At 48.0% G+C, this 12,119-nt stretch overlaps 1 protein-coding gene across 1 annotated transcript in view; it reads left to right on the top strand.

The window, feature by feature from the left end:
* Scamp2 (secretory carrier membrane protein 2) overlaps window positions 1-12,119 on the top strand; it is a 39,091-nt gene that overhangs the window by 16,956 nt on the left and 10,016 nt on the right. Inside the window, exons 2-7 of the mRNA XM_008836511.3 lie at window positions 2,496-2,564; window positions 2,946-3,044; window positions 4,784-4,901; window positions 5,949-6,077; window positions 6,908-7,067; window positions 8,785-8,886. Of these exons, the coding sequence (XP_008834733.1) occupies window positions 2,496-2,564; window positions 2,946-3,044; window positions 4,784-4,901; window positions 5,949-6,077; window positions 6,908-7,067; window positions 8,785-8,886 (677 nt within the window). The remainder of the gene's footprint in view (window positions 1-2,495; window positions 2,565-2,945; window positions 3,045-4,783; window positions 4,902-5,948; window positions 6,078-6,907; window positions 7,068-8,784; window positions 8,887-12,119) is intronic.

The following is a 12,119-nucleotide window of genomic DNA, read 5'->3' as shown; positions in this document are numbered from 1 at the left end:
ATATTTGTTCTCAAACCCTGCTCTGCCTCAGGTCCCTCACAAACCCCAAGGAGCCCAAAGTTTAGACTAGACCTAGATGCTTATGGCTGCAGAGCATTCGTAGCTCACTAGTCGGGACAGTTCTGTTTGGATGAGCCTGTTGGTGGACTCCAGGGCCATACCTTGAAGGCATTAGAAAAAAGAGGGGGAATATCAGTGTGGACAGGCCAGTCACACACACCTCCATCTAGCCACCAGAATGTGGCTGCTATTGTTATAGAAATGGTATCTTGCCTTTGAGCCTCAAGCTGCCCATTAAACATGCACACCTTCACCAGGTGTTTATGTGCCAGCACCTGGCACTGCTTACCACGGCTGTCCCTCAGTTTCTCTGTCCTGTGGTGACTCAGACTGCAGTAACCAGTTCCTTGGCTCATGGGTTCGATTTCAGTGACTTGAGCTCACCCTGCACTGGCAGGTATCTGCTGGCTTTGAAAAGGGGAACAGATACTGAGCCAGGTCTTCCCTGCAGGCAGTCAGCTATTTCTGGGGAAAAACTGCTAGTGGTTAGACCAAGAAATAACCTTAGGACCAGTTTCCCTGTCTTTGAATGACCTCCTTGTCACTTTCTCGGAGTTACAGGAGCCATCAGAGCGGAGGTGGTGTCCAGTAGAAGGGATATGGTCGCTGTCTGGTGCAGGGGAAGTTGGAGGGAGGTGCAGCTCCTAGGATGAGTCCTGCCCAGACTCAGTATTTTCCTGCTGTATGCTCCACTCTGGATGTGGCCCTGGGAATGTTCAGGCACAGTCCTCCCCTCTGGAAGCTGGTGGTCCTGGTGGGAAGGTAGAGCTAGTGTATGGAAGAGCCAGAGAACATTTTTGGTAGATATTCAGCCCTGTAAGTGTTCCAAATAGGGATCTAGTTCCCACTTTTGAGTCCTCTGACAAGTTATTCACCATGGCTGCTGTTACTTTGCACACCTATGAATTGAGGGGGTTGCTCTCTGAGTATCTGTGTAACATTGACACTGAGTTTAAGAACTGGGTCTGTGGAGCCAGGTGTTGTGGTGCACACCTGTAATGATAGCATTTCTGGTCTATATAGTTTGAGGCCAACCTAGACTACATATACCCTGTCTAAACAAAACAAAAAGAGGGAATGAGGGGAGCTGGGAGTGAACTGCATTCTGGCCTCTTTCACAGCTTTTCCTTTCCAGATCCCCAGCATGGCTATGGAGCAGGACTTGAACCCCATACCTATGATCAGGAAGGGGTGGTGATCTTTGCTCAGAGAGATACAGAATGAAACAAACTGCCTTTGCCACTAAAGGGGCTGCTTTAGCAAAGAGGAGGGCAGGAGCCCTGAGCAGGGACCAAAAGGAAAAAGGATTAATTCAGGACAAGGCTGAGCTCTGAGGACCTTTGTTCCTGGGTTTTTTTGTTTGTTTGTTTTTTTGTTTTTTGTTGTTTTTTGTTTTTTTGAGACAGGGTCTCATTCTATAGCCCAACCTGTCCTAGAATTCACTATGTAAGCCCAGGCTGACCTAGAACTCTGTGATCATAATCCTCCTGCCTCAGTCTCAAGAGTGCTGAGATTACAGGCATATACTACCATACTCAGCTATAAGGGTTCCTTCCTTCCTTCTCCCTTCCTTCCTTCCTTCCTTCCTTCCTTCTTTCCTTCCTTCCTTCCTTCCTCCCTCCCTCCCTCCCTCCCTCCCTAGCCTTTGTTGGGTATTTTGTTAGAGCAACAAGAAAAGTAACTTATGCACCATCTTCAAAAGCAAGGTGGATGTTTCACTTATCCCTTCCTCCTTCCTTCCCTCTTTCCCTTCTCTCCTTCCCTCCTTCCCTCCCTCCTTCCCTTTCTCCCTCCCTTTCTCCCTGCCTCCCTCCCTCTGGGGAGAAAAAGAAACAGGAACTATTTTCCTGGCTTTTCATCTAAGTCCTTCTCCCCTTCTAGCAAGTGTGCCTGATTTAATAAAATCAGTGCTGGCAGCCAGCCGTATAGTTTTTGTTCCAGGACCTTTAACTGTCATTTAAAAAACAAGAGGAATAAGTGCTTTCTGTAGAATAAGAAATAAAATGGGGGTTGGAGATTTAGGTCAGTGGTAGAGCTCTTGGCCTTAGCAAGCACAGGCCCTGGCTTCCATTCCCAGCCCAGGAAAAAGACAAAAAAGAAATAAAACATTACAGGAAGGTTATAAAGTGGCAGGTCTCTATTTCTACCACTCCATTTATTCCTACCGAAAAATAAACTGTGAGCCCCTCTTTGAAGCTTTAAGGGCACTGAAAGAACCTGCAATGAGCCTCTCTAGGCCTCCAGAAAATAAATTCTGTGTAAGTACATGGGGCTGACCATTTCCAGAAAGGGTTAAAGGGATTTTGTGGCAGGGCAGACCAGAGCCTTGGACACGGGCTGCTCAGGATGTGGTCAGATCATGGGGTTGCTGCTCTCTTCTGGTCAGGGCTGCCTCCTCTTGCTAGTGTCTAATGCCTCTTTTTTTCCCTTTCCAGGATCCCTCTGTGACACAGCTGACCAATGCCCCTCAGGGTGGCCTGGCTGAATTCAATCCCTTCTCAGAGGTTGGTGACCATGTCATTTCTCTGAGTCCTGTGGCCCTCTGGGAGGTGGTGTGTGTGCCAAGGTATCTGGGATAAAGAACATGACAGAGAAAGAGTGGCTTGTAGGGAGCTATAGCCCTCAAAGGGACAATACTAATTAATATGAACTCAAGATGAGGTAAGGATGAAGACATTCCCAAAGATCACTGAAATTCTCCTGTGGGTCCCATGACTTGGGCCCTTCTGACAGGGTGGGGCAGGGCAGTGAGCCTGGGATCCACCAAGCCCAGTGTATTGGTTTAGGGGGTCACTGTACCCTAGGCGTGAGGCAGATCAGACCCTCTTACCCTGTGGGTTTGCCACTAGTAGAGTTCACTTATATCCCTTCTTTGTCCCGCACAGACAAATGCAGCAACAACAGTTCCTGTCACACAACTTCCTGGGCCCTCTCAACCAGCAGTTCTCCAGCCCTCAGTGGAACCAGTGCAGCCAACACCCCAGGTACTGATTGGGTCCTTTGGCCTCTCCTGTCCAGGAAAGGGAATGACCCAAGTCCATATAGTTAAACCCTGAGGCCGGGGGCAGGCAAAGGACCTTCATCCCTGGGTCCCCTTCAAATCCTCTTGTGAATTTCTTTGGAAGAGCAGATGTTTTGCCAACCTGAATCCTTGTTCCTCCCGCCCCCCCCATCCACTGTTCTACTCATTAGGCTGGGGTCTTTGGTGTGTTTGAAGAACTCTTCCCTATGTGTCACTGTCGGTCCTCCTGGAGCCCTTGGCTTTCCTGTTTTACTCAGGTCCCAGAATCTATCTCTTTATTCATTGGTTTTGTGGTGCTGGGAATCAAATCCAGGGCTTTATACTTTTCCTGTCACCAAGCTACATCCCTGACCCTCTCTTTTTTAAACCTCATTTATTCTTGCCTTCCTTCCCATTTCCCTTTGTTCCTGTACCAAGTCCAGTGACTTTTGTCTGTCTTGTGCCCGGTGCTCCCCTCTATCATCTCCCTACCCCACCCCCACCCTATCTCATGTGTGCATGGCCCACAGTGGAGTTGTGTATTGCAGCTCCTGCTTAGGCAAGCCAGCAAGTTCCTGCCTGCCCAATTCCTGGCAGCGGGTGAGCTCTCAGAGAGACAGATGCTACTAGAAGGAGATAGTATTCCCAGAGACAGCTACATGCCAAAGTTTCCGAAGGTAGGCCCAGCGTAGATGAGCAAGAAGGTGGCCCGGGCACTTGGAGCCTGCCCCAGCCTGGGCCCTAGAATGTGAAGTGAGACAAGCCCTACATATAGGGTGAATTTATGTTCAGCAGGGTGATGGCTGCAGAGACCCTGCCTCCGCTCCACTGAAGACACATATTTTGGGAGACAAAGCTAGGACCCTCAGTGTGGCACTGTGTGGTCAGCTCTAATCCCAGTGCCTGAATTTTATCTCCCAGAGGCAACCTCAGCTCTCTGGAGAACTGCTTTGGTGAAATGTGTGCATGTACACACATCATCCTGTGAGATATGACTAGCTCCTGCACAGAGGACCATAGCAGGACACTAGGCCCAGTTCTGCTCAGCCTTACCTGAGAACACCTGAGCTGTGTCATTTACAGCCTCTGCCAGCAGAGGTGATAAAGTTTGGCCTCTGTATGCCTTGGAAGCTGGACAGAGCAGGGCCGTGCCTCATGGACTGTCCCCAAGGCATAGCCGGTTGTGGAGTTGATCTCCTGTTGAGGTGGGCCTGGAGAGGGAGGATGCTCTAATAAAGGTGCTGGTGCCTGTGACCTGCCCTCATGTCGTCTCTCAATGTTGCTGCTGGCAGCCTAATGCTGTCTCCACTTGGCACACCCACTCCAGGCTCTTCCCTTTGGACTCAAGTCTCTGGGTTTCTGGTTTCAGGTCGGTGTCTTGTGAGGTTTTTTTCCCTTTGCTGTTACCCCAAAGGGCACTATAAGTCAACCTCAGCCTGGATTCCCATATGGGGGACTAAAGGAGAAGCCATGAGGGAGGAAGGACGGGAGTGGAGAACACTGGGAATGACTTAAGGGGTCAAAGGCATATGGACAGTGAGTGGGCAATGGGTCACCGTGGCACTTCCATCTGTTCCTTGGTAACCAAGGCACTCTGTTGGTCGGGACTGCCTCTGGGATGCCTGTAGCTCTTGCTGCCTGATTGAAATGCCCTACCCATCTGCCTGGGCTGCCACCATTCCTTTCTCATTTCCGGATGTCGCTTGCTTCTGTTCTCTCCAGGCTGTTGCAGCTGCAGCCCAGGCAGGCCTGCTCCGACAGCAGGAAGAACTGGACAGGAAAGCTGCTGAGCTGGAACGCAAGGAACGGGAGTTACAGAACACCGCGGCCAACTTGCATGGTAAAGGAAACTGCTGGGACCCAGCCTGCTTTACTTGGCACAAGATGATGCCCTTAACCTTACCCAGGGGCTCACCTAAGCTGCCACCTTCTTCCTGGGGTAACCACAGAACTTGCAAAGTTCCCGACTTCAGAACATTATTGATTCTGGGAGTTCAGTGTCATGGCAATGCTTGTAATCCTAGCACTTGAGAGGCAGAGGCAGGAAGCTCACTCACAAGTTCCAGGGCAAGCTGGGCTATAAAATAGCACTGAGCAAGGGGGAAAGGGTGGCTGGTTCTAGGGGACAGCAGTAAGGTAGAAGTTAGAAGACCTGCAGTGTAGTCCTGATAGATACAGGTTATTTCCACACTCCTTCCCAGTTCTGATTCTTTGATACCTTAATAGCACTGAGGGCACTGGGTCCATGATCCCATGCTTATAAAGATGACCCTGGTTGCTTTGTTTATGGGTTGGTTGTTAATAAAAATAATCATGCTGGCGTGGTGGTGCATGGAGAGGGGCAGAGGCAGGTGGATTTCTATGAGTTCAAGCCATCCTGGTCTCCAAAGTGAGTTCCAGGTCAGCTGGGGCTAGAGGGAGATCCTCTCTAAAAAAGGAAAAAAAAAAATTAATTAGTTAAATAAAATAAAAAATAAAAATAGCTGGGCTTGGTAGCACAGGCCTGTAGTCCCAGCACTTGGGAGGCAGAGGCAAGGAGATCTCTGTGAGTTCAAGGCCAGCCTGGTCTACATAGTGAGTTCCAGGACAGCTGGGCCTACAGGGAGACCCTGCTTCAGAAAGACAAAAAATAAAATAAAATAATAAATAAATAAAAATAATCATTTAGGCCACTTTGTTCCCTCTGTTACCCAGTGCCATTATCTTGGAGTGAGCTTGTGAGTTTTCTCTGGGTCTCTTTTCTACCCGACTTCATGCTTCATGAAGCCTACTGAAACTCCTGAATTCTGCTTGCTGGGGCCTTTCTGCAAGCCCTGCTTTGCATATAAACTGGGCCAGTGTGTCTTGTCCTTCGTGCCCCTACTGAGGCTGGACCCTTTCCTCACAGTGAGAGACAACAACTGGCCGCCCCTGCCCTCATGGTGCCCTGTCAAGCCCTGCTTCTATCAAGACTTCTCCACCGAGATCCCTGCTGACTACCAGCGGATATGCAAGATGCTCTACTATCTCTGGATGTGTGAGTCCTGCTCCTGGCCTTGGAGTTCCAGAGTGCATTGGGAACATCTTGACAACCCTATGTTTGCTCTAGGTGTTCTACCCTGGGGTCAAGACCTCTTGCAGACTCTGGCCTTCCTCGTGCCTGGACTGGCATGTGAGGTTCCTTATACCCACAGGTGGCCCCCAGTCTGGGACCTGCTCAGAAGGGGCAGCTAGACTACTAAGGCAGTTGAGATGGAACTAGCCAGAGACTTCTGAGTCCCCACATAGTTCACTGTGCTAAAAGGCTCAGCTTGGGTGAAGGCCTCCCCTCTCCACAGGCCTCTTGGCCCCTAGAGGTGAAGACTAAGACTTTGAGATTCCATTGTGGGCCCTTAGAGTGAGAAAAAGAATTACTTCAAGCTAGGCATGATGGTACGTGCCTTTAATCACAGCACTTAGAAGGCAGAGGAAGGCGGATCTCTGTGAGTTCAAGGCCAGTATGGTCTCTATAGCAAGTTCCAGACCAGCTAGGGCTACATAGCGAGACCCTGTCTCAAAAAAAAAGAAGTTACTTCATTCCCTAAGGATCCACAGCTCTGGGTCTGCACCGCACCATACCTACCCCAAAGAGACCTAGTCTACCTGTCACCTCCTAAGAACTTAATTTGGTTCCTGGTGTAAGGCCCCAGAAAACCAAGATTTGGAAGCTAATCCTGCCCAAGTATAGACTGGGGTCCTCTACAGGTTTTTTAGCTACCCTCACAATATGGACCTCGTTTCATCTCCTAGGGAGTGGCTTGCTCTGTGGGGCAGCCAACCCTCAGCCACCTTGGTTCAAGCTACCTTTCTCTCCTCGTCCCTTCCCAGTGCATTCAGTGACTCTGTTTCTGAACCTGCTTGCGTGCCTGGCCTGGTTCACAAGTGATGCCGCCAATGGAACGGCCTTTGGCCTCTCCATCTTGTGGTTTCTCATCTTCACCCCCTGTGCCTTCCTCTGTTGGTACCGTCCCATCTACAAGGCTTTCAGGTGAGTGGAGGTAGTACAAGGGGTGAGGGTATGGCTGGCATCCCACAAGAGGCCGATGGACCCACACCTTGGGCCCCTTCCCAGTCCCCGCACAGAATAGATTGCTCTCTTTTTCCCACTCAGAGCCAGAGCAGATGAATCAAACTCCTCTATAGTTCAAGTTTCCTCTGGGTCTGTCTTAGATGAGCTCACGAAAATGAGAGGGGATTGTGAGCCTCACCTGCTGTCCCATTGTTCCCAGTCAGGCTAGTTGGCGGGTAGGGCTTTCAGTTGCTGGGAAGAGGGAGCCCATTTCAGAGGCTCAGGGCACTGCTCTGTGGGCTCAGGTGGGCATGGTCTATGGCCACCTTTCATGCTCACCTCTGGTCTCAGGCATCTGTTGTGTACCGGGATGTAGACTATCTCCTGTGAACATAAACGGATAGTCCTTACAGACCCCTGGGATTTTGAAATTATTCCTCATGTTTGATGCTTTTGGGGCTGGGAGCCCAGTGGATCCTGGGAAGAAGGGTCAGGAGCATCAGCAGGGTAGTTCTGAACTCCTTCTGTATTCTAGTCCTCAAGGACACAGTGGTTGGGGTTGGAGATGTAGCTCAGTAGGTAGAGTACTTGCCTAACATACATAAAGTCCTGGATTCAATTCCAGTACCACATAAAATTGGTGTGGTAGCACAGGCCTTTAATCTAAGCACTTAAGAGGTGGAGTCAGGAGGGTCAAAAGTTTAAGGTCACACAGAGAATTTGAGGCCAGCCTGGACTACATGAAACCCTGTCTGAAACAAAAACAAAAGAACACAATGGTAGAGTACTCAACCCTTGAGGAATCTACCCAGTGTTCCTACCTCCCAGATGTCTTTAACATTGAGCTATACCCCCAGCCTGTAGATTGCCATTGTAACTGCCATTGTAGAGTTAAAAATTTATACTTTTGGCTTAGATTTTTTTTGCCTGCTATGAAAAACAGGTATTCCAGATGGAGTATTAATTAGGCTTTTTGTGTTGCCCTTTAATTTTAATTAATTTATTTTTATTTTATGTGTATGAGTGGTTTGCCTGGATGTATGTATGTGCACCCATGTTGGGCAATGCCCACGGAGGACAGAAGAGGGTATTGGATCCCCTGGAACTGGAATTACAGATGGTATTAGCTGCCGTGTGTGCTGGGAACTGAACCCTGGTCCTCTTCAGGAGCAGCCAGTGTTCTTAACTGCTGAGCCATCTCTCCAGCCCCTGTATTGCCCTTTGAGGGAGCAGTTTTACCAGTTTTTTGAGGGAGTCAAGCCCTGACCCTTTAAGTTGGGAGGTAGTGAAAGATAACCCTTCTTAATTATAGTGGTTCATGTCATGTGTGTTTGTCCTTATGAATGTGTGGCTGGTCCCTGGGGTGCTGCCTTCTGTCATCTGTCTTGCCTCTGGCTTCAAGAAAAGAATGATGTTATACCAGGTAATGAATGCTAAGGTAAACAGCCTGAGCCTTGTTTTATAATTTTTTTACATTTATTTATATGTGTGTATAGTGCATGCACATATACACATGTGTGTGCTATGGTACGTACATGTGTGGAGGTCAGAGGACAACTTGTAAGAGTTAGTTTTTTCCTTCCACCATGTAGGTCCCAGGATCGAACTTGGGTTGTCAGACTTGTGAGCAAACACCTTTTCCCACTGAGCCGTCCCCAAGCCATCTTGTGATCTATTTCTCTCTCTCTCTCCACAGGTCTGACAACTCTTTCAGCTTCTTCGTGTTCTTCTTTGTATTTTTTTGTCAAATAGGGATCTACTTCATCCAGTTGATTGGCTTGCCTAACCTGGGGACCAGGTGAGACCTGGGGCATTCAAGGGGGCTCAGCTTCCTCTCCATTTGCTAGCTTGTAGAGAGCCCTATGTATGACCCTGCTTCAACCATGGTGGAGAGGGGATGGGGGCACACTGACACTGGGATCTGCCTTGGGCCTCTGTACTGGTCACCTGTGTGTGTGTGTGTGTGTGTGTTACTAGGAATCAAATCCAGAGACTTGCACATGCTAGGCAAATGCTCTAGCCACATCCCAGCTTTCTAGTGTTTTACAGTAGCTACTTGTCTTTCTTCCCTTTTTCTAGGATGTGTAGGCGAGCTTGGCTTGAATCTGTTTTGTTTTTTGAGACAGAGTCTTACTCTGGCCTGGAATTCCTCTGTAGCTCAAGCTGTCCTCAGATTCATGGTGATTCTCCCCCCTCAGCCTCCAGAGAGCTGAGATTACAGTGATTTCAGGTATGAGGCTCCATGCCCAGCCTGGCCTGAGTTTTTAGGTCTGTGACTGACCCTATATTGGAATATCTTCTCTTTATTCTACCACACCCTACCAGAGTTGATGGACGTCCTGGCCTTTGAAGCCCCTGGGTTACATCTTACCTTTCTCAAACTCACTGTCAAAAATGACCTTGAGCTGGTCCTCCTGCCTCCACCTCTCAAGTGCTGGGATTACAGGTGTGTACCACCACACCTGGTTTTTTTGTTTGTTTTGTTTTATTTTTGTTTTTTGTTTTTGTATAGTGCTGGGAAAGGAACCTATGACCTCATGCATGCTAGGCAAGCACTCTATCAGTGGAGCTATATCCTCAGCCACCCCCATACCCCTCAACCTGACTTTTCTCTCAAGGCCTTGTAACTGCATGGGGCCTGCATCCCTGAAGAAGATTCTTGCTGTTTTGGAGCACATACCTGAGTTGAGTTTCCTGACTACCTGAGTCCTCAGCTCAGAATTAGTTTCCAAAAGAAAATCTGATGGCATTTCACAGTGCTGAGAGCATGAGTCTGGAAAGGTGGCACTATTTCAGTCCCCTCCCTGCAGCAGTGAGCAAGTCCAGAGTGTGAGGAGAAGACTGGACTGGCCCTCCTGCATGCTTGAGTCTGAGCACACTACCCTCCTACCACTATGGTCCCTTCTCATTCTGCTGTTTCCACTCTGGTCCCTTTTGATGGATTGTCCAGTTTCATTACTCATTACTTTAATCAAAGATCTTGATAGAAAGACTGTGATTAACCTAGTATAGGTGGCACATGTCTGCAATCCCAGCATTTGGGAGACTGAGACAGAGATTGAAAGTTTAAGGTCAGCCTGGGCTGCACTATATAAAGAAACCAGCTGGGCCTGGTGTCACAGACCTTTAATCTTAGCACTTGGAGGGCAGAGGAGATGGACCTCTGTGAGTTTGAGGCCAGCCTAGTTTACACAGTGAGTTCCAGGCCAGCCAGGACTACACTGTGAGACCCTATCTCAAAATTAAAGATGGTGCTGGAGAGATGACTCAGTAGTAACAGTACATACTGCTCTTGCAGGGGACCCCAATCTTTTTGTTGTTGTTGTTTTTTGATCTTTCTGAGACAGGGTCTCTCTGTAGCCCTAGCTGGCTTGGAATTCATCTGTAGAACAGGTTGGCCTTGAACTCACAGAGATTCGCCTGCCTTTGTCTCCTGAGTGCTGGAACTAAAGGCATGCACCACCATGCCCAGCAGACCCCAATTCTTATAGGTGGCTTATAACCATCCATAACTCCAACTCTAGTGGGATCTAGCTCCATGGGAATTAGATTGCCTCCAAAGTACCTGTACTCACATGTATATACTCACACACAGACACAGACACAGACACACACACACACACACACACACACACACACACACATATAATTTAAAAAAAAAAAATAGGGCAGGAGAGATACCTTAGCAGTTAAGACCACTGGCTGCTCTTGCAGAGGACCCAGGTTTGATTCCCAGCACCCACATGGTGGCTAACAACCACCAACAGTTCCAGGGGATCTGATGCCCTTTTCTGGCTTCCACTGGCATTGCATGACATGGGTGCACTTTTATACATACAAACAATAAACTCATAAACATAAAGTAAAAATAATAAATATAAAACTTTTTTCTTTTTTTGTCTTTTTTGAGACAGGGTCTCCCTCTAGCTCCAGCTGGCCTGGAACTCCCTATTTACACCAGGCTGACCTCAGAATCACAGAGATCCACCTCCCTCTGTCTCCCAAGGGCTGGGATTAAAAAATATAAAACATTTAGGCCTCTGCTTCCCTGGGCCTGCACGATCCACGGGCCTCTCTCCAACTCGCAAGCCTCTCTCAGGGACCAACCCAGCTCAGTGAAGTCCCCAGGAGCCCTTGGGGCTGCTTCCCGCCCCCATCTTCCTTTGCATCTCTGGGTGGCACGGCTACCAGCTGCCCTAGACCAGCATCTTTCCTGGGCAGGCCAGTCCAACACCCAAATTCCTGAGGCCAAAATCTTTTCTGGAGAGATCCAGATGTTAGGAGAAAGCCTCAGAACATCTGATCCTCATCTAACTTGGGCCTCTGTGGGAACTCCTGAAGACAAAAGCAATCTGGCCACTCCAATATAAAATCAAGAGAGAGAACTGGAAGCTTAGAGGAACCAGCTTTTCATGGCTCCAAAGTAAACGACAAAGACACATAAAGTTCAAAAAAAGAAGCATCTGTCTAAACTTGAAGGCTTGAGTCTCACAGAAGAATCAGAAACTATAAAAGAAATTCACATGTCAAAATCACAGAGAAAAAATAACAACATGAAAAGCCAAAATAACATATCCCCACCAAATACCAATTGTCCTCTAGAGGAGTACAATGAGAACCCCCTAGAAATAATTCAGGACATGGAGCTCAAAAGAACAATTATAAATATGATAGAATTCAGTGAATTTAAAGAACACACAAAAAAAAAATCAACTGAAGGAAGATAGGGATAAACTTCTGAATGAATTCAGAAAAGAGTTAGAAATATTGAAGACTACTCAGGCTGAAATGAAGAAGGAAGTGAAACAGTAAGCCAATTAGAAACGACAGGAGAAAGCCTCACCAATAGGATGAATGAAATGGAAAACAGAGTATCAAGACTGGAAGATAAAGTGGACGCACTAGACCACTCAAGCAAAGATTATGAAAATTTTAAGAAACCACAAGAATGGAATATGCAGGAATTGTGTGACACCATAAAAAGACCAAACTTATGAATAATAGGAATACAGGAAGGAGAAGAACCCCAAT

The sequence above is a fragment of the Nannospalax galili genome, unplaced genomic scaffold (assembly GCF_000622305.1).
Source record: "Nannospalax galili isolate Female #2095 unplaced genomic scaffold, S.galili_v1.0 scaffold54, whole genome shotgun sequence".
In the NCBI taxonomy this organism is placed as follows: domain Eukaryota; kingdom Metazoa; phylum Chordata; class Mammalia; order Rodentia; family Spalacidae; genus Nannospalax; species Nannospalax galili.
This window is presented reverse-complemented; position numbering and strand designations above follow the sequence as displayed.